At 36.0% G+C, this 22,551-nt stretch overlaps 1 protein-coding gene across 23 annotated transcripts in view; it reads left to right on the top strand.

The window, feature by feature from the left end:
- LOC144970721 (neurobeachin-like) overlaps positions 1–22,551 on the top strand; it is a 187,989-nt gene that overhangs the window by 112,317 nt on the left and 53,121 nt on the right. For 14 of the 23 annotated variants that reach the window (XM_078910674.1, XM_078910673.1, XM_078910661.1 and 11 more), the window contains exons 3-5: positions 196–322; positions 2,173–2,202; positions 20,723–20,823. In XM_078910674.1, coding sequence (XP_078766800.1) covers positions 196–322; positions 2,173–2,202; positions 20,723–20,823 — 258 coding nt within the window. The remainder of the gene's footprint in view (positions 1–195; positions 323–2,172; positions 2,203–20,722; positions 20,824–22,551) is intronic. The other 9 variants (XM_078910662.1, XM_078910663.1, XM_078910675.1 and 6 more) reach the window with 1 other exon arrangement.

Here is a 22,551-nt window from a genome sequence, read left to right as displayed (position 1 = left end):
CCATAGTCAGATATTCGTTGATAATTAGAATGAAAACTTATTAACCAGAGTTGTATATCACGATACTGCACCAAACAAAGAAGAAGAAAAATAATAAAAATAAAAATCATTCATACTTTAGTCGTTGGATTATTTTGACAAATGATCTCAGATTTTTAAAGTAATATTGGTTGTTCTCTATTATCCTTCTTGCAGGCTGAAATTTGGAGTGTGTTCATCGCCATGCTCAAGAAGAGTCGCCGAAACCTGGACGCTTGTACGGAGGTTGGTCTCATGACCAGAGCATTGGACCAACTGCAAGAAACGGATGAGGTCACCGCAGGTATGTTTCGGATTGAAACCTATATTTTTTTTCCAATCATAATTACACTCTATCTAACAGCTTGGTTTTTAATGAGGGTGTGACACTTTACTTTTTGAAATGTCTACTGCAACTAACAATTTAAAATTTATTTTTAAGAAAAAAGTGTCAATGTTTTCTTATCTCTAGTTTAGGACTTACGTTTATTACTTAAGTTAAACTTGTTAAAAGGTTTATCAGATATTACATTAGATGGATTTTAAAACAGTTTTGTTACGTTTTAAATTCAACAAAAAATTTGATTTTTCGTGTGGTTTTCCAAGATATTTTGTTGGAATAATTCATTGTTTAATTAATAATTACTTAATTTATATATGTCTTAAGTGTTATAATTATTTATTTATCGATTTATTTTGTTTGTTTTTTTTTTGTTTTTTTCATCATCTGATTTCTACAAATTTCCCCCCACGATTGAAGTCTAGAAAGGATGATTAATATAAATCCACCACACACTGACAAAACGCCATCTCACATTTTGACCAGAAAGCATTTACGTTATCCATCGATCGATAACAATGATTTATCAAAAAATCGAATTTTCGAGCAAATTTAAGATTTTTAAACATTGATCGATGATATAATATTAATTGAACGTTTTATCTCCAAAATGTTTTTTTAAAAGGATTTTGTTAGTTAATGGTAGAAATAACGATAATGATGTGTTGTGCCTTTCACTTTCTCATTTATTATCGTGTTTTTAGTCTTACTTTCTTCAAACAGTGGTGACCTTTAGCAATCCCGTTCAACGTCCCATTCAAATCCCCTTGTTCTATTTATAGATACGTTTATAGGGAATTCTAACGCAAACCCGCCACTTATACACACTCGTTTCGGATGATACAATTTTTTTCCGAGGTTAAACGGGGTAAATTTTTACTATATTTTATTTTATTTTATTTTTTAGACACGGTTAGGATGTTTTAACTCCAAAATTTGGGAGATAATGGAAGAGAGATAAAAATGAGATCAATTCTAAAGCATTTTAACGTGAAATTTCATTAATAGAAGAGTAAAATCGTGCATTATCATTGACACGTTATTTTTCTCATCAACCCCCCCCCCCCCCCCGGGCCAAGTATATCGATCGTTTATTTATGTTTTTGTTAGGTCTGCTTACGTCATCTTATTGGCTCGTTGTGACGCGTTTGCTAAAGATCAGCATGGTCATATTGACACGACTTCAGTCCTATCTTTATTTTCTTCTTCTTTTTTTTAACGTGTCTATTAGACTAAATAATTTATTTTGAAAGTGTGACTTATTTCCTAATTCTTTCGAGACTGTACTTACTTGATGTCATGCTTTTTGTCAATGCAGTTAGATAAAAAATCATACAGAGGTGCGCCTCAAAGGCCCTGAAGAAAAAGGCAACGAAACCTATTTTCTCAGCTCACGTCTGCGCCAGATTATTTTCATTGTGATATTTTGAAAGAGGAAATCTTTATTTAATTTGTAAATTCATTCAAAATTGAAGGAAAATCGTGTGATTAAAAAAATATAAAAAGTAATAATTAAATTTAATGCGGACATGACCTGGGGGTTAATGTGTCTTTAAGGACGCACCACTCTAGTTCATTTTCTTTATATTTTTGTTTGATTTAAAAAAAATTAAATAATAATAATAATAAAAACTTTATCTATCAACATATCTAGAGTATAGATAGATTATCAGTAGCCATAGAAATCCGATAGAAATTCACCACTTTGCATTTATCTTTATACTCATTTTATTATATTTTGTTATGTCATTATATTGTTATTACTATTATCAACATTGTTTATTTGTGTTGTGTATCGTTATCAAACGCTCTAGACGCCAGGGAGCGCCAGGCAGCTGTGCATGGTAAAGAAATCACCGTCATTATTATTTTTATATTGTCTTTATTTTTATCATAACTTTTAAATATTTTTTTCTCTTTGTTTTGTTATCAACCCCTCCCCTCTTTCGTTGTCAATGTTGTTGCTTTATTATCATTTTTGTTCTTATTTACTTTCACTTTCGACGGGATTTTCATTGGTGATCTTTAGCGACACGATCAACGTGCCGTTAAGATCACGTGTTATGTCAATATTACGTTGGGGGGAATCAACCGTTGCCGTCATCTTATGGGCGCGCTTATTCGCCAGCTTAAAGTCACCAATGTTGAACAGTGGGTTTTTTAAAATAAGAAATAATTATATTTATGTTAATTTGTTTTCCGTTTTTCTTTCATTTATATATTTATAATTTGGATATTATTTATCGTTCTGTTTATTTCCTAATAAATTTATTTTGATTCCTGTCGGTTTTTTACAAAATATTTTTTTAAACCAAAAAAAAACAAACAAACAAAAAAACAGGGGTGGGGGAGGGGAGGGGGGGGGGGAATGGTTTGTTTGTTAGTTTGTTTTGTTTCTTCTTTTTTTTAATGCAACGTACCTATCTTTTGTACCATTTGGACAATGTTTTTTTAAAAAAATATTTATAGGAAGCAAAAACAAAAGAGGAACATAACAAACAAACAAGATAAGAAAACAAGAACAAGAACCAAAACTAAAGACAAAAAAAAATAAAAAATCCAACAAATCAGCAACACCTTAACGAGGGAAAAGAAGACAAATCAAAACAAAAGAATAAAACCAAACAAAACTTCAAAGGAAAAACCAGCTGATGGAAGCATCCATATTTGAAGCGCAATCTGAATAATTCGAAACTTTTGCTAGCCGTCATCTGATTTCAATGAATTTCAATTTAATATTCAGCAACATCCCTTGTTTTGACAGTGAATGTTCTGAACTATTACTGCGATGCCTCTGAATTTTAATTTGATCGTCAAGTTAAGGTGCTGTGTTAGTTTTGCTTTGTTTCAATTTTTGTATGTTTGTTATTGTTTGTTTGTTAAGCTTTGCTCTCTCTCTCTCTCTCTCTCTCTCTCTCTCTCTCTCTCTCTCTCTCTCTCTCTCTCTCTCTCTCTCTCTCTCTCTCTCTCTCTGTGTGAGCATGCGTGTGCGCGCGCGCGCGCGTGTGTGTTAAAGACGTTTGTTTTATTGTGTTGTTTTCTATTACTCCCCCCCCCCCCCCCCGACAACTATGTTTGATTTTTCGATTCATTTTGCATTCATTCTGGGCTTTAAACGTGTTATTTGCTTTCTTTTCTATGAATCGGTTAGGAAACGCTTTGCGAGCGTTATTTGCTTTAAGACTAACCAACATTGTATTGTTATTATCGTTACCGTTATTGTTAGTATTATCTTTCGTTTTTGATTAATGATGAGAGCGGAGACGAAAACATTAAAGCTGTCTTATTTTTTACTACATCATAAACAGAAACAGAACCATTTTTTTTTAAAACGAAATCAACACCCCCCCCCTCCCCCCAACCATAAAAAAGGGGGGAAAGATAGAAAGATATTTAGGCGAAATTAAAAATTTGAAGAACTTTATTCTGGCCGTGAAAGGATTAACGTGCTATTTGCTTTCCTTTATCTGAGGGTTAAATTCTTCATTTCCCAAAGGGCTTTGTTTCGTTGGAAATCTTGTCATCAAATGAGGGGATTGCTTTTTTAAAAATTGTTTTTATTCGATTACAATATTATTACTATATCTGTTTGTTTGTTTATTTGCACGCTGCATAATATGTTCTTGTGGACAATTCTAAAGCTTAACGGAGTCTTAAAACACGTTAAAAATGTTTTTAATGATAACAAAAGATTTTTAAATAATATTGATTTCAAGTTATAACGACTGCCTTGGGGCGACATTGCGACTTTGTTTCATCGCCAATAAATCAATTATTTCTTTTATATTGCGAAATCGAAGTTACAATTCCGCGGATTTATAACATTTGACCAAGTCTCTATGCTTTCGTTCTATGATAAAACACTTTTTTTTTAAAATGAATTTTGACCCGAAAACTTTTACTACATTTTTATACTCAATAAATTAAGGCAATCCCCTTCTTATCTAAAAGTATTAAAGACAAGACTACTTATACTTAGAATTTCGGGGGTTAAAACTTCAGTAGAATGAAATATGTTGACGCCACTGAGCAATTTTGACTTCTCTCAATCAGACTAGAGAGTGAGTGAGTGCGCTAGTTCCCCTAATAACCATTTTTGAAGGTTGCGCATAGTTTTGTGTGATGGTGCGATGACATAAGGGGGCAGAACTTGTGGGTATTTTTCTTAAACGCATAGCGTCAGTTAACAAATTGGGGCTTGTTTTGATTTATCCATAATATGGTATGAAGGGAAAGTGTTCTAGTCAAAGCTATTTGTCAGTTAACGATAGAATAAGTAAGGAATAAATAAATAAATAAGTAATTAAATAAATAAATAAATAAATAAATAAATAGATGAATAACTATATTTAAAATGAATTGATTAATTTGTTTATTAATTTTTTATGGAAATGAATGAATGAATGAATTTATTAATTAATGAACAGATGAAATGGAAAGAAAAAAATAGACTGAAACTGACGTTGAAATTATTTAGTTTTAGGTTTTGTTTTTGGTTTGCTTTTTTAGTTTTGTTTTTTGTTGTTGTTTTTTCTTCTCTTTTCTAACTTTTTTTCTTGTTCCCATCTTCTTCTCTTCTCTTTGTCAACAAACATACACACACACACACACACGCAAACGCACACAGACACATACACACATTATACATTTATATATTATATTACCACCATTATATTATATCAAAAATAGTATAGATATAGTAATAATAATGTAATCAAATAAAAACATATATTACATTACCATTACAACCCCAACAAAATAAAAAAAACGACAAAGAAAACGACACATAACATGGTTCAACCCATCCTACAGCAAGAATGTGACAACTTCTATCGGTAACAAATTCTTCAATCTACTACAAAAATGCTTCCCTCCCGGTCACGTTCTACACCCAATCAGGAACAAATACACCATCAAAATAGGATACACCTGCATGCCAAACATACAAAACATAATTTCCTCCAACAATAAACGAAAAGTATCACAGCCAGCTCAGCTCAGCAACAGCCTAGAGAAAAAATGCAACTGTAGGACCCAGGCAACATGCCCATTAAACGGCAATTGCCTGACTCAAAACGTTATTTATCAAGCCACAGTTACACGACCAAACACACCAAAACAAGAAACATACATTGGTCTCACCGAGTGTTCATTCAAAACCAGAACCTGCATAAATCTTCCTTCAGAAACATACACAAACGACATTCTACTATACTAAGCGAACACATTTGGAACCTCAACGAAAAAAAACATACAACACAGCTTCACATGGAAAATCATCTCCAGAGCACAGTTAGTTGTACTCCCCCTCTTCTAAGATTTGCAACCTCTGCTTAGAAGAAAAAATTTTCATCATCACAAAACCGAACATGGCAACACTCAACAGAAGAAACGAACTAACATCCTCATGCAGACATAGAAACAAACACCTTTTATGTAATTACGAACCTCCATAAACACGAATCTAGGAAAATACGAAAACATAACAATCTACTTTCACTTCCACTTCCTGATGAGAGCTAACGCTCGATACAACGTTGTAGAAGTCAAAACTATTATAATTATCTTTGAAATGTTTATATATGTAATATATTTCTTTTGGCTGGTTTTGCATGATTGTACCAATCTGGGGACTTATTATGTAATTATGGCAATATAGATTTTATTTCGTAACTTAAAGTATTCCCTCTTTCTACTCTGATCTTCTACTACTCCTTCTTCCTGTTCACTCGTTTGTACCCCACCTCCTTTAGAACGTACGCGAGAATCTGATCTGGGGAATTGAGAAACTGATCTTGGGAGTAGATTTATGCAAGTATAATTAGGAGTAATTCCACGCATGGTGTTATCAAAAATGTAGATAACACATCTCTGAACCACGATGCATGGAATCAAACGACATTTTTGGGTTCTTTTTTGTTTGTTTATTTGTTGTTGTTTTTATCTTTTATATGTTATTTAATATTTTTTTATAGTTGGTTTGTTTATTTTAATTTCTTTTATTTGGTCATTTTCGTTTGTTTTGGGTCTTTTTAGGAGGGAGTGGGAAGGGGGGGGGGTGTCATATCATCTCTTAGTTTTAATAGAACTGGTGCAAATTTCTGGTGCAAGGAAGACGGAATAGCGAGAACAACATATCAGATAGTTATAATGGCAGTTTGTATAGAGAGGAGAGAAAAAAATATCCTAAAATGCACAAGATAAAATACACTACTTTCAAAGTCAAAATCATGCACAAGCTTTTAAAGTTTATTAACGAAATGTAAATTATGAGTTTATACTTGTCCCATTGGAATGATGGGTAATAATTTGTGTTGGTTTCAGATGATTTGATCTCAACAATGAGACCATGACAATGGGGTTATCAGACTTCTAAATAAGTTGTATACGTCAGCTCCAACCACAAAACAGAAAAACAAATTTACTAAAGAAGATAAAACAAAAAACAAACAACAAATAACCCCCCCCCCCCCAAAAAAAAAATAATAATTAAAAACTAATGCTAAACTACCAATTAAATACTCCGCCAATTGGTGATTGAAGTGACTTGTTACACTGCTGTTATGTGACGTCTGTTATCAAAAAGTTTTCGATTAAAATAAACTAAGAGTGAGAAGTTTACTTATAGACAAAGAATCTGCCTGTCTCAATGGACTGTGAAGGTTTTAGAAATCTCTGAAAACCTTGATTTACCATTTCCAGATATTTATGTCACCAAAGCATCTCTTGGTGTGTTTAGTTTTAAAAAATATAAAAGAGAATTATTTGGGGGCAGGTGCGTAAAATTCGGAATAGAACCCCAATCGAGGCAGGCTGTTTTCTTGTATTTACTCTTCTACCTTGTCGGGCACTGCATCATACACGCCTTTTCAGACTTTGAATGTTTAAGTGTTATAAAGATTCTCTTTTTGATGTCGCTTTTTCCCCCCATCTGTATTTCTTCCCATCGTTTTTAAAATTCTCGTTATTTTATTTTTTCTTTGGGCGTTGGTTATTTCTTCAACTTTCAATTCTCCCCCCCCCCCCCCCCCATCCCACCTTTCAGCACATCGTTCTGTTTACCCCCTCCTTAAAGATATTCCTTATCAGAAAAATTATGGTTTGGGGTTAGCATTTTTAATATGTTTAACTGCCCTGTAGTACTCTGGGAAAAAATAGTAAATCCAAAACAACAAAAACTACACATTAAAGCAAATTTGGGCCAGAAAGCTCACCCTTCAAATATCAATCGGTTTAAAATGTCCCTCGTCTTGTCAAATAACTCTCAAACCTTGAACTTCACAGAATAAATGAAGGAATCCTCAGGTTTTATCATTTTTGACAAGATGATCATTTTAGTCGGTCGATGTTTGAAGGACGAGTTTTCTGGCCAAACTTTTTTTAAAACGTGTTGCTTTTTCTCATTCAGAGCACGTGCTGTGCTATCTCTTCCTTTGATTTTTATTTTGGTTATTTGAGTTCGATGCACTCATAATAATATGATTTGATATAAGGGCAAGTCGAGAGACGGAAATTGAATTGGACGTCTAGTTTATTATTACATTTGAATGAGATTAAATTGTTTTTATTGACAAGAATTAATGAAATTTCTAAAAAATTCCGGGAAAACCGACCAAATTTGGTTCTTAGGGGAATGGGGTTTGTCTACCATTGTGTCCCTTCGTTGTGTCGTCAACATGGTGGACACTATTATGAGGACAACTCGTGTGGAAACTCTAGGTATTTGAAAGGTCTAGATGGTTTCTACGAGTGTACAAAACTCACGTCACACGTCATACAATACAAAGACAGCAATAAGCCACAACACTGAGATACCGGTCCTTTTCGAGTGGACTCCGTGTTATCATTGTTTAGTCACTGATCAGAGGACCCAATCAGGAAACAAACGCATTCGCTCAATAGGATCGTTTTGACTTAAATTAATATTCAATTTTAGAAGCTTGATTACCCCGATAAATTTTTTTTGGGAGAGAAATCGATGGATTCCTCTTATTCATATTATAGTGTTATTGTTTTGTTTACACTAAGCCGGACATTCTTGTGTTCCTAAAGTCACACGGTCTAGCTATAGTTTATTCCGGTTTTTGTAGCGTGAAATAGAATAATAATTAGTTGATATCTTCTCAAACAATATCGTCTCATGTTTGGGATGGGGCTCTTAAACAAAAGAATAAATAGCACAGTAATAAAGAGTGTTTTCATGATTTTCACAGTTTTAATGCGCTTCGGAGTGCTCCTTAATTTGGAAGGAAAGTTCCATTCCTTCCTGCCTACGTCGTCTTTATATTTATCGGGTGTACCCTTTCCAGTTATATCGAAATGGCAGTAATGGTAATAGAATTCATGATGCCAGAGTCGTACTGATGTTACGTCAATGTCTTATTGAAGACAGTGAAGTCACCGGTTATCATAGGTGTGACAAGAGCTCTGGAGATGAAATGACTGAAATGGACCAAATGTGTTGTAAGCGTCGTAACTCCTCCTCCTCCCCATTCCCCTCCCCGGAATAAACCCCCCCCCCCCCCTTTTTTTTTTTTTTTTTTTTTACTTACACAAATCAAAAGTAAACGAAATAACGTACAAAACAAAGCAAATACACCCCACACCAACAATTATGTTTTCAAAGAAACAGTTTCCTTTAAATGTTGATTACCTGATGTGGTCTCGAACTAAGGTTACTCGAGTCACTCACCATACAATTAAAAGAGTTAACCCTATGCAATATCCAAATCCGGTTTGGCCGCTTCTAGAGGCGGCTGACGATGGTGAGGTGCCAGAGACCTAGAAATTCCCCATCCACACCATTTTGATGCCGTCTGTTTTTGAGGCCAAATTGGATTTGGGAACTGTATAGAACTAAACCCTTCAATTTACCAATGCAAACACTAATCCTATTGGATAATAATGATGATATATTGATTCTATTCTTATGCCTTATCTGTTTTAATGTCCATCCATTTTCCTACAACTAGACGACGACGATGATCGGAGTTTACAAAGTGAGAGATCCTTGGTTGATTTCTATTCGAATGATTGGTTTCTCTTGTTTTATTACGTGTTTACGAATGCATTGATAGTTTCGTATTCAATATTTCCATGTGTTGCTTGTTTTCGGCCATTTTCTTATATTTTTATTTTCAGATTTAATTTTTTACTCTTTAAGGCTGATGCTTACGTTTACTACCCGAATATAACATGTAATGTACCGTGAAATGGTTGGACGACCATTTATTTGAATATAAATTGTGGCGAATGGCCTTAAAATTAATTCATGTATGAGTAAATTTTATGCTTAAGTCAAAGCTGCCAGATTATGCCCAGTAATTAGCGGATTCCCGCTATTTTGATTTTCCGCCACTCCGATAAACTGGCTCCTCATCATCTAGATATTGATGGTGATTCTTGCCAGCACGCACATGATGACTTTTAAAAACTATGTGCGCCCCTCCATGGCTTATCTGTAAGATTGTCTTCTAATATTTTTAATGGCTTGAAGCAGTCCGCTGACCAAAGATAATTTATATGTGAATTCCACTTTGAATAGGGGCTTGTCATACCTTTTAACATTCTGTAATTTCCCTCCTTTTTCTCGATATTTTATAAGTTTTCCTCTTTCGATATTTCCCATTGGCAGGAGCTATGTAAACTAATTAATTAATTAAGCTTAAATGTATGCCTAGGAATGTGAGTATTTTAAAAAAAAAAGAGAGAAAAAGCAATAAGCTTTAGAGATATCTCCAATGAACTGATTCTGATCGTTTAGATTTTTTATTCAAGAATATTGAACTCTTGCCATAGGAAATTTGTAACAAGTTCCCAATGCCAGAGCTAAATAACAATGTGAAATTGAATGTAAGCGTCAATTTAATATACGAAAACAGATAAAATGAACGTTCCGGGTTTCCCCTTTATCAACAAAACAGGATGAATGAAACACTACAGACGAGTGAGATAATGTGGTAGTGGCGTTTTTAACATTTTATCTGTTTTCGAATATTAAATTGAAGCTTACATTCGATTTCACATTGTTATTTATTTCTTCGAGCTTCGAGCAGCAACATTTACAATGCCAGAGTTTGCACCAATCGGTGAATATATTTAATTATAATTACACGTCAAATCTATTTTTGATGAAGCTGAATATAATAGTGGCGCCTAGTAATATTTTTGTTATTACGCTATAGTAAAATCCGGTTTTCCGCAAAACCGAAGTCAAAGGGGTATAATAATTGTAATTTCTGAATTCATCTCATTCCGGCGCATACTACCAGATTGAGGCGATGGGTCACTCTTATGGGAGAAAGAATTACGAAAGAAATTTATAGTGTCTGGCGTCAAAGAGTTAAACTTAAAACACAATGAAGTTGAATTGTTTGTTTGTAGAAAGAAAATGATTTGATGTCCATTTTTTAAATATGCCTAATGACGGTATTCTTTAAAAAAAAACAACCTTTTTTTAGATTATATATTTTCTTTTATTTGGAAGACGTTCAATGTTAATGTTTGTTTATTGTAGCATGCATTTACATGTATTTATTCCTTAAGGACACGATCTGAGTTTTGAAAATAATTGGTATCCGCATGCATTATGTTGAGTCCGTGTTCATTATTGAAACGAGGTCAGCTCCATTTTGGCTAATGATGTTTTTTGTACTTGTCATTTATTTCTGTTTTTATTTGTTTTCTTGAATGCTGGAGCTATGCCTGCAGACTATCTAAACAATGATTGTTCACGTGCTTATGTGTGGGAATGTGTGTGTGTGTGTGTGTGTGTGTGTGTGTGTGTGTGTGTGTGATCCCAAGCGGACATCCTGAAAATGAATTGGAAAAAAAAAGTATAGTATTAAGGAAAATTATATTCGACACGCCAGTTTATCGCAAACCCCTATGGAGAATGTCAGTTTGACAAATATAGATAGTATGCGCTTGGCTAAGAAGCTCACAACATTGCTATCCGGAAGTATAGATAGTATGCGCTTGGCTAAGGAGTTCACAACATTGCCATCCGGAAGTATAACTAACCAACACATAAAACTATGTGTAACCTTGAACGTTTATAGTCTGGTTAATACAGTTTAGTGAGAAGTACTCATAAACACGGATGGCAAAAAAAACAATAACAAAGACCTGAGTGACGTCAACTTCATACTATCTATAACGGACCAACACACAAAACTATGTGTAACCATGAACTTTTATAGTCTGGATAAAACAGTTTTGTGAGAATTACTCAGAAACACGGATGGCAAAAAAAAACAACAAAAAACAAAACAATAACAAAGACCTGAGTGACGTATCTTCAGTCTAAATTATATTGAGTGTGCTTGTAATATGACATGATGGCTGACAAAAGAATGACCTGTAAAATTGCCAGTAAAATAAACTATAAGACTGCTTGTAAAATTAACATGTCAGACTACCTGTATAATAAAATATAATTAGCAAGATGTCAGTAAAATAATCAGTAGCCATAACATTAAAACAACCTGTAATATGACTGCAAATGACATGTAAGTTGTAAAAATGAGAGAAAATTAACATGTAAGACTGCGGGTAGAATAAACTATAACAGTGCCCGTTAGGTAGTATGACTTCCTGTGAAATAATCTTTTAGCGTGTCAGTAAAATAACCAATAAGGCTGCCAGTAAAATAAGCTGTAATTCTGCCACTATTGTGTAAGTAATACTACCAGTAAAATAAACTGTAATGTGCGTGTAAAGTAACATGTAAGACTTCCAGTAAAACAACCTGTAATGTAAGCCTTCAGAAAGAAATACCCAATAAAGTAACATGTCAATGTAAGCCTGTCAGAGAATTAACCTGTTAGCCTGCTATTAAAATAACCTGAAAGATTCAGCAAAATAACCTGTAGATTACATGTAAGACTGATAGTAAAATACCAGAAAGACTGCCAGTATATTAACATGTAAACAAATTAAAAACAAAAAAAAAAAAACAACAACAAACAACAAACAAACAAACAAAACAACCAATCTTAAAAGCGAGCTGGTAACACAACTGTTGGACTCCAAGTAAGATTAATGTCGTGACTGCTAGTAAAATAATTTGAGAGACTTCCAATAAACCATTAGACTGCCATCAACGCTGCAGCTAATACTGCTATTAAGATAAATTATACTGGAAATTGGCGAGAAAAAAACCCCCGATACAGTCAGTAAAATAACCCGAAATTGTCGGCCAAATAACCCTAGACAGCCAGTAAAATAACCGAGACTGTTTCTATTCACTGCTCATTGGTTCGTAATAGCTGCCTAAGGACCCCCCCCCTCTCTCTCTCTCTCTCTCTCTCTCTCTCTCTCTCTCTCTCTCTCTCTCTCTCTCTCTCTCTCTCTCTCGCCGAAACTACTTTATCTCCTTAAAATGACATTTTCCATTTAACCTCTAAAGCTTTCTCGAACTATTTTTAAAAAGAGCCATTTCAAATTCTTGTCCCATTACGTGGCCATTTTCGAACCTTTTTGCTTTGGTCGGCGAGTGGAATTCTATCTTCTTTTAAAAATGTAATTTCCCCCTTTCGACCTTTGTGGCATGTCTGGGTATAAGTCTAATATTGGATTTAGTTGGTCGGTACAACGGGTCTGAATCGTGACTGTGAACATTAAAGGTGAAGTTTGACGGTTAAGGCTGTTGTTCTCTTGAGAGAAAAAATACTGTGAAACCGATTTTTTTTGTCATCCACTTCCCATTTTGTGACAACAGCATGAACCTTTTGTCGTGTTATCTTTTCTTCTTTTTCTTTAATATTTCATCGCAACGGAGGAGGACCACGTTTCGTAGGCATTAGTTTATCGCATGCGTTTTGTCTAGTTTTGTTTTCCATTTTAAATTTATTTACAAACGACTTTTATCTATGGGCAAAAACAAAAGTGGGCGAAAATGTGTACAAACCCTTCCGAAGTGAAAAAGTCTGCTCTAAGAATGCATATCACTGGATGTTCCGCTTTGTTGCCATTTCCTTCCGGTTTAAAAAAAATATTTAAAAAATTATATATATATATATATATATATATATATATATATATATATATATATATATATATATATATATATATATATATATATATATATATATATTCCATCTCCAGAATATCCAAAATCAACTCATTTCTATGTATTGTATTATCATGGCATGCGTCTGTATCGATGTGTATCAGTGGTTTTGGTTATATTGATCTGCGGTCGTTAAATCAATGAAGCAATGAAGATTGAAATGATAAGTGCCATTGTTTCAACCCCCCCCCCCCCCTCCCCTTTCTCACTCTGCTATCCTTCCAATCTTTGTAATGAACTTACTGCTATTTAAAGCAAGTTTATGATTTATCGTGTTTTGTATCGTTATATCTTCGAATAACGTATCGTTATTAGTATCTTCTACTTTTCTTTTCTTTCTTTTTTGTTGTTGTGTGTGGCATGTATTCGTATTGACATTTATCGATTTTTGTCCAGTAGTCGATACTTAGTACGTAGTGGAATGATTTCAGTAATGCTGAATAAGAAGTTACGTGATGGATCGGGTGGTCTTTTACTCTCTCTCTCTCTCTCTCTCTCTCTCTCTCTCTCTCTCTCTCTCTCTCTCTCTCTCTCTCTCTCTCTCGGAAATAAAATCCGATCTCCTGGGAACTCGTAGGAGCACGAAGGGTTTATACTGGCTTGCATTAACAAATACCCATTTAGTTTTTATTTTAACAATTTGGACAGAAAATTGTTTTCTTCATACATAGAAGTATGTCGATATCATGAAATGGCCCCGAACTTGTCAAAAATCTTAAATCTGACACTTCTTGGAAATGATATTAAAGGTCAGACTTATTTGAGGTTTTTTTTGGACATGTTGCAGGTCATTTTAATTATTGATATCACCTCACCTCACCTTATTCTCCTGGCCGAGGCGGTCGTGGAGCAGACTTGATAGATGATTTTGCTGTAAGGGCCCTCTTTCCAGATCTGCCCTCAGCATTTTTCACTGTTGGGCTGCCCATCCTTGTCCATTCCTTTACATTATCGATATGATAATATGAAGTAAAAGTTTTCTGGCCGAAATGTTGGAAAGGATGGTTTTGCCAGAGTCTGGCTGTATATCATCATCATCATCATTGCCTTTTTCACCCTGGGTCAGGGTATAGGCCACAGACAAACAGTTTCCATCCTTCTCTATCCTGAGCCAACTTTTTTATCTCATTCCAGGTCTTACCACTTCTCTGTATATCAGCTTCTTTAATTCTTCTCCATGTTCCTCGTGGCCTTCCCCTTGATCTTCTACCCTGAGGGTTCCAGTCCAATACTTTCTTTGTTATAGTTGAGTCATTCTTTCTAAGCGTGTGTCCAATCCACCTCCATCGTCTTCTTCCTATTTCCTCTCCCACTGGTTTCTGCTGTGTTCTTTTCCATACTTCTTCATTTTTTATTCTATCCATCCATTTTATTCTGAGTAGCTTACGCATGCACCTGTTTACGAAAATCTGTACCCTCCTTATACATGCCTGTGATGCGTTCCAAGTTTCACATCCATACAGTAGGACAGACTTCACGTTTGAGTTGAAAAGTCTTAGCTTTAGTCGAAGGGAAATATCTTTAGTTCTCCAAACTCTGTTCAAAGATGTGAATGCAGCCTGTGCCTTTCCTATTCGTGCTTTCACCTCTGCTTCCATGCCTCCATCCTTGTCAATTATACTTCCGAGATAGCAGAAAGTGTCTATATCTTCGAGTTCCTGATCTTTTACTTTGATCTGCTCCCTTTGACGCGTACCTATCCTCAAGACCTTTGACTTTGCAGGGTGAATTCTTAGACCAATTGATTCCGAGAGGCTGTTTATAATTGTGGTTTTTGCTTGCATCTGGTCCTGGGTGTGGGACAAAAGAGCCAGATCATCTGCAAAATCCAGATCATCCAACTGTGTCCAGGGGGTCCACTGTATCCCATTTCTTCTCCCTTTGGAGGTTTCCTTCATTAGCCAATCAATGGCAAGAATGAACAGGAATGGAGAGAGCAAGCATCCCTGCTTGACACCAGTCTTAATTTCAAAGCTGTCAGTAAGCTGATCTTCATGTACAACCCTGCAACTTGATCCTTCATACATTTCCTTAATGAGGTTTACTATCTTTTCAGGGAGTCCATAATGTGCCAGAATTTTCCACAATGTTTCTCTGTCAATACTGTCGAAAGCCTTCTCGTAATCCAGGAAGTTGACAATAAGAGGAGAGTTCCATTCTATAGACTGTTCCACTATGACTCGCAGAGAGGCAATCTGGTCGGTGGTTGAACGGTTTTTCCGAAAACCTGCCTGTTCGTCCCGCAGTTTAGCATCTGTTGCATTCTTAATTCTCTCTAAAATAATTCGGTTGAAAACCTTTCCTGGGATAGAAAGAAGAGTGATGCCTCGATAATTATTACAATTACTGAGGTCCCCTTTCTTTGGAAGCTTGATAAGATGTCCTTCCTTCCAATCCTTTGGGAATATCCCGTCATTCCAGATTCTCTCAAATAGTGGGTGCAGGGCCTCAGCATTTCTTTCCGCATCAACTTTTAGAGCCTCCGGTGGAATCTGGTCTGGTCCAGCAGCTTTCCCCCTTTTCATCTTATTAATGGCACCCACAATCTCTGCTATCGATGGTGGATCACAGCTAATTGGTAGCTCAATCCTTGCAGGCAAAATTTCTGGCTGGTTGTCTGGTGGTGGTCTGTTCAGAAGGCAGTTGAAATGTTCCCTCCATCGTTCAGATTGAGCCTCTTTTCCAAAAATAGTTTTCCCATCTTTGTCTTTGACTGGTATCTCTGGTTTCCCATATTTTCCAGCAAGTGTCTTGGTAGTTTGATAAAGGATCCTCATGTGTCCTCCAGTCGCTGCTGCTTCTGCTTTCTCTGCAAGTCTGTTCATGAATGCTTCCTTGTCTTTCTTCACAGATCTTTTGACTTCCTTAGCTATGGCTCGATACTGCTCTTGTGCATCCAGTCTTGAAGCCCTTGTTCGGCTTACATTCACTTGTTCCTTCCTTGTTCTCCTCTTTTCAATAAGGTCCAAGGTGGTTGGACTTATCCATTCTTTATGTTCCGATTTCTTTACCCCCAATACCTCGTGGCAAGTTGTTATGTAGACTTCCTTGATCTTTGCCCAATGTGACTCTACATCTATGTCCTCCTCGAGCTCAGTAAGAGGTTGGAATCTATTACTCAATTGTAGTTTGAATTCCTCATTCTTTTCCCCATCAAGTCCATTCACCTCGAATTTTTTTTCTTGTATGTGATCTGGCCCCGTGTTTTCTGAGTCGGAGCTTAAGCTTTGCCAATAGCAGGTGGTGGTCTGATCCAACATCTGCCCCTCTCCGTACCGTCACATCTTCCAATGAACATCTGAATCTACGAGAGATACAAAAATGATCAATCTGATTCTCTGTCACACCATCTGGTGAGACCCAAGTTGCTTTTTGGATCCTCTTATGGGGGAACACTGATCCTCCAATCACCAAACTGTTGAATGCACAGAAATTTGCAAATCTCTCACCATTATCGTTCATTTCTCCCATGCCATGACGTCCCATGATACCTTCATAACCTACGTTATCCTGTCCCACTTTTGCATTAGCATCTCCCATCAATATGTTGACGTCTTTCCTTGGCAACTTGTCAATGACTTGTTGTAGCAGACTATAAAATGTATCTTTGTCCTCATCTGTTGCATCGTTTGTTGGGGCATAGATCTGTACAATGTTCATGCTGATCTTCTTACTCCGTGTTGTAAAGGACGCCATGATGATCCTTTCTCCGTGTTGTTCCCATCCTCTCAGTGACTTCTGGGCAAACTTGCTTAGAATTATTCCTACTCCCTGTGTATGAATCCTGTCCCCTCTCCCTGAATATAAAATCTTCTCCCCAGACTTGAGGTGTTTCTGTCCGGATTGTATCCAGTGGGTTTCGCTTACTCCAAGTATATGCAGCCTGTATCTTCTCATCTCAGTCACAACTTGAGAGCTTTTTCCTGCTTCATACATGGTGCGAACGTTCCACGACGCAATTCGAAGCTGCTTGTTTGGCGAAGACGTCATCGGGTCAGCAGAGTCCTTTCGGCTTTGTCTGTTGTCCTTCATAAATTCTGTAATTCCAGAAACTCTTCGGTCGCCCAAGCTTAAAAAAGGATTTGGTTTGTCTGTCTGCGTTTCTGTAACGATTTGAGTTTAACGGAAAGGGGTGTTAACCCTTTGCCAACCCCCAACCTGGAGGACCAGGTGACTCGAAGATGGGAGAATCACACACCATTAGTCGCCTTTTACGACACGCAGGCTTGGCGTTGGGCTATTCTTGACCTTCTCAGTTGAGGGACCCAGGACACCACACGGGGCTGGCTGTATATACTTATGAAATAAGATGGTATAGAGAATCAATAAGATAATAATATTTATATTTCTGTAGCGCCTTTCGTCGAAACCGCAAATTGGCTGTTATTGTGTGTGTTAGTATTGGAACGGAGCCATTATCTTAATACGGTGTTACATAGGGGTCACTAAAATGCAATGAGTACACAGAAGTGCGAGAGGGTCTTAGATGCTTTGCCTGATACCTGCTTCGATATTTGTAATTTAAGACACTGGTCATCGCAGTTTAACTGTAGAAATGTTTTAACAATGTTGATGCATGTATAACTGATTGATGAATTGAGTAAAATCTTTCAAGTGAAAATTCCCAACACTTGAGAAAGCTTGGCAGGAGGGCTTTGTACTAAAAGTTCTTCTTGAAATCGCTGCTGTTGTAGTTGTTGAATTTATTGTTGTTGTTGTTGCTGTTGTTGTTGTTGTTGCTACTACTGCTGCTGTTGATGCTGTTATTGTCATTGTTATTATTGTTGTTATCGTTATATTTACTAATTGATTATGTTATTGTTATTGTTGAATTTTGCATTGGATTACTGTTATTAGCTTAATAACATGGTGTTGCATTTAATTTCGATTGTGTATTGATTGACAGGAGGAAATCAACTGCATGGTGTGACAGTCGTTGGCATAGTTTGAATTTTATACATTGATCAACACATTTTTTGGACATTCTTCAAGAGAAGTTCTCGGACGAATTCGAGAACATTCTTACAACCTATTATGTTTGTCCCCAAAGGAAGGTTTTCAAATTACACCGTTATATTTTGAAATAGCAGCCTGATTTTACACAAGATGAAACTTCCGTATTAATTTAACATACCGTCTTCTTTTTTTTTTTAAGTCGTCGTGTCTGGTTTCTCAAAATCACTCTTGCCCGCCTAATTGCAGTGGCCTTGGGGCAATAAAGTGATGGCATAGGATTTACAAAATATATGAATTATGATATTTAAGATTTTGTATTTTTATAGTGTTGAGTTGCTTAGCATTTTTCTGGAATCGAAAAGTACCTTCATCTTTTAGATACAGGGCGTTTTTATTGATTTATCTGTGCGGATTCACGACCTGTAGGTCTCTGGTTCGAGTCTCGCTGTTGACGGCGCAAAGTTGAATCTTTGCTCTTTACCCAGAATATCTCACCTTACTTGACTTGGGGTGTAAAATGAATACCTAGTTGCAAAACAGTTAGTCTCTGTCATAACCCCCCCCCCCCCCAAAAAAAAAAAAAAAAATATGCAATAGTATAGTGGTTTATAGTTGTTATATCTTGTCTTACACGTTAAGCGTTATTGTTAGTTTGAATGGATCTTCTTGTTAAGCGCTTTTGGAGCAATTTTACTTGATATTGCGCCATATAAGGCTCATGTTTGTTTTATTTTGTTTTTCGTCCAGATATTTGTTATAATTTCTTTATTTCTTTGAATCTGTCATTGCCTTCCTTTTTATAAATGTTTTAAAGGCTTATTTCAAGCAACTGACTGTTTTACTTGTGCTTGGGTCAGGCTAGAATAACACAATAGCTTCATGCTTTGTCACCATACAATTTCCGGGAAATGGAGAAGAATCCCAGAAACTTTAATTTTGCCATGTGTTTAAAATTTCCATTTGCCTTCATAACACTATTTAAGCTACATTATGTTTGTTTAGAACAAAGGTACTAATACAATCATGTTTATGTTTGTTGTATTTTATATAATTATTTGGTTATTCACGTCGCTATTGAATTTTCTATCATTCCTGCACTTTAATTAACAAACTCTTGCATGCATAAACCTAGAATAAAAAATAATTGAAACCATTATCATATTTGTCCCATTATACTAGATAGTATTTCTTCATTTACTTTTTTTTTCATATTGGTGATAACTCCAAAGAGTTGCTCTAGGGAAATGGTCCACATGTCGCTGGAAGTACTTCTGAGATATTAAATTTAAAATGTTGACTTCCCGATGGAACAATTTCCCAATAATGTGATAGTTTAAAAAAATGTATCGTTTGTTAGTTCGTTTGTTTTGTTGCTTATTTTCACAAAATTTTAAAGTAAATTTTGCATTTTAAAGGTTTTGATTTAATATTTTTTTTCTCCGAGGAAATTTTAAACGTTGAAATGACATTTAGCAATCTCTAAAGCCGTTTTCTCAAAACACCTTTTCTAAAGATTGTCTATTTCAAATGGGCATGTCGAAACCAAATTTTAACATTTTTAAATATGAAATAAATGCAAAAAGTTTACACTATACCAGTAACTAAATTTCTATCAAATGCGACTTGAGGACCATTCCCCATAGAGCGCCTCATATGTCACCAACAAAAGTGTTCTCTCTTTGCATTATTGAACAAATATTTACCTAAAAGCTATTGTGTTGTGAATAACATGAACTTTTTAGTCACAGATGTATTTTAATTTAACCCCCCCCCCCCCCCTCTAATTCTCTTCCTCTTTCTCCCATGAAGGAAGCTCTAGTAAAAGTATAGACAAATTGAATTAATCAAAATCTGCTATAAATCAATCAATATGTGTTTTTCTTTTTCTTTTCCTAAACTTGTATTGAATTGTCATTCAATGTGAAGAACAAAGCGGCCATGAACTGTATACAGTTTTGAACAAAAATAAATATAACAGCTTTACAAAATAACAAAATACTTAATATGGAACGTTTTGGCTCAAAACCCTTCTTCAGCCAACAACAACGAAAGAGTTATGTTGCTACCGTTCTAGTTGTTGTTGGCTGAATAAGGGGTTAAAGCCTTAAACGTTCCGTGTTAAGAATGTCTCTCCTGTTTTTAAAGTTGGTATTGGCATATGTGACATAGTAATATTAGACATGCATCCCAATGTGAATGGAATGCGTTCAATCCCGTCTTTTTATTTTTTTAAATTGTTTTTAAAAAGTCTCTGATAAGATAAATTGAAACATAATTTAATGTTGATGCCATTCAATGGTTGTTTTATGGCGACTCCTTCCCAATTGTCTCTATAGATTTACTGGTGGAAATGCTAGGTGTCCTGGCTAGTTACAGTATCACAGTGAAAGAGCTCAAGGCCATATTCTCTCTCATGAAGGCTCGAGGAAACGTATGGGTAGGTGTTGTTGATTAATCTTTTTGATGAAACGTGATTTGGTGCTGTGGTGTTGCATGTTTTGTGAAGATGTTGCAAAATATAATTTGATTCTACGTTAAACAAGACATGCAGTACTGTTTGGAGGGGAAGAGTCGGGATATGATAGAAATTTTATATTCATTGAGGGATTGAGTCAGGAAACATAGGGGTGCATTTATTGTGGTTGATTAATTGTTTTGATGAATCATGATTCGTTGCTATTTGTTTTAAAGACAAATCCTTTAAAAGTATTGCAAAATTTAATTTGATTTGATTATTAAACAAAGCACAGTGCTATTTGGGGGCTGGAAGAAGGAATGAACATTCAAATATTTAGTATTTATTGAGTCAGGCGAATGCATTGAATTAGGGGAATATTATGTCTCTTTTATCACTCCGTTTTAATTCCTGGCGATATTTGTTCATCTGTCAGCTTAAGAACATGAAAGTTTTTACAGAATTAAGGAAGCAAATCCCAAAGTGCTCTTCAGATAATTATCTTGTTTGAAGTTCGTGAGTTGCTGTGATGTAGCAGTACAGTCTTAAACAATCGAAATTTGGTGTGGGCTTTGAGCTGGCAACTAGTGCGGGGCGGTCCTTGGCAAGCTTAAGGACCACGGTCCTACGGTCCTTGGGAAATGAAGACCGCAAGGACCGGTCTCTACCGGTCTCTAGACCGGTCCGTTCATTCTTGAACCGTTAAAGACCGCTACACGATGAAAACCGTGGCCTACAGGAGTAAAACACACGGAGTAGTCACACTCATTTCAAATTGTAACCTAATTAGAGAAGAGGGGTGATGCCTTCTTTATTTGCTCACCGTACTTCATTGTTACTTCGATAATTTAATAAAATTTGAAATTTATCCCCATTAACGGAGATAATGGCATCGCCCAAGGCGTTGATCGAGTTGTTCGTGGCGTTGATACACACACGCAACTCCTACCCCTCCCCCCCCCCCCCCCCACACACACACACACATTAGAGGGCAGCGAGCATTGAAGAGTAAGAGAGAGACGTGAAGTTATAATAAGAGGGGGTGGATGAGGTGATAAGAGGGGTCGATGGTGACTTTTCGCCAGATCTAACAAACTCAGCTACCCATTCATTGCTGAGTAGACAGGGATTCAGAAAAAAATCGACTGCACCCGGATCGATCTCTGGCCCTTTGCGTATAAAGAGAGTGCTCTATCAACTGAGCTATCGGGGTCCCCAAATATTCTATTGGACCTTTTAAAAATACAGACGTTATAACTGTTTTTTTTTGGACGGAAGAAACTAATGAAACTCATATTACTTGATTAGTTAAAACACCAAACGAAATTTTAATATTATTGTATTATTTTAAATGACAACAATGCGATAGAAAGGAGTGGCGACAAGAGATGGACAAAAGAAAACAAAAAATCAGACTTGCAACTTGCTAGGTTCGACACACACACACACACACACACACACACATCTTTAGTAGTCACATACATTTCAAACAATAACCCATTAGAGAAGAGGGGTCATGCCTTCATCATAGATCATTGTCATTGCGATCATTATGGTGTAGTAAATTTTGAAATTTACCCCGTATAATGGAATCGTCCAAGGCGTGCGCCTCCTGTTCCCCCCATCTCACACACGAAAGGGCGGTTTGCGGAGTGGAGGAGGTGGTCGTCTGCCTCTATGGTCGTCTGTGTCGTTTAGTGTATGGCAAAG

Source organism: Berghia stephanieae, chromosome 4 (genome assembly GCF_034508935.2).
Source record: "Berghia stephanieae isolate SIO BIC M18660-M18661 chromosome 4, UCSD_Bste_1.3, whole genome shotgun sequence".
Lineage (NCBI taxonomy): Eukaryota > Metazoa > Mollusca > Gastropoda > Nudibranchia > Aeolidiidae > Berghia > Berghia stephanieae.
The sequence above is the reverse complement of the archived record's forward strand: the minus strand, read 5'-3'. Positions and strand labels throughout refer to the sequence as shown.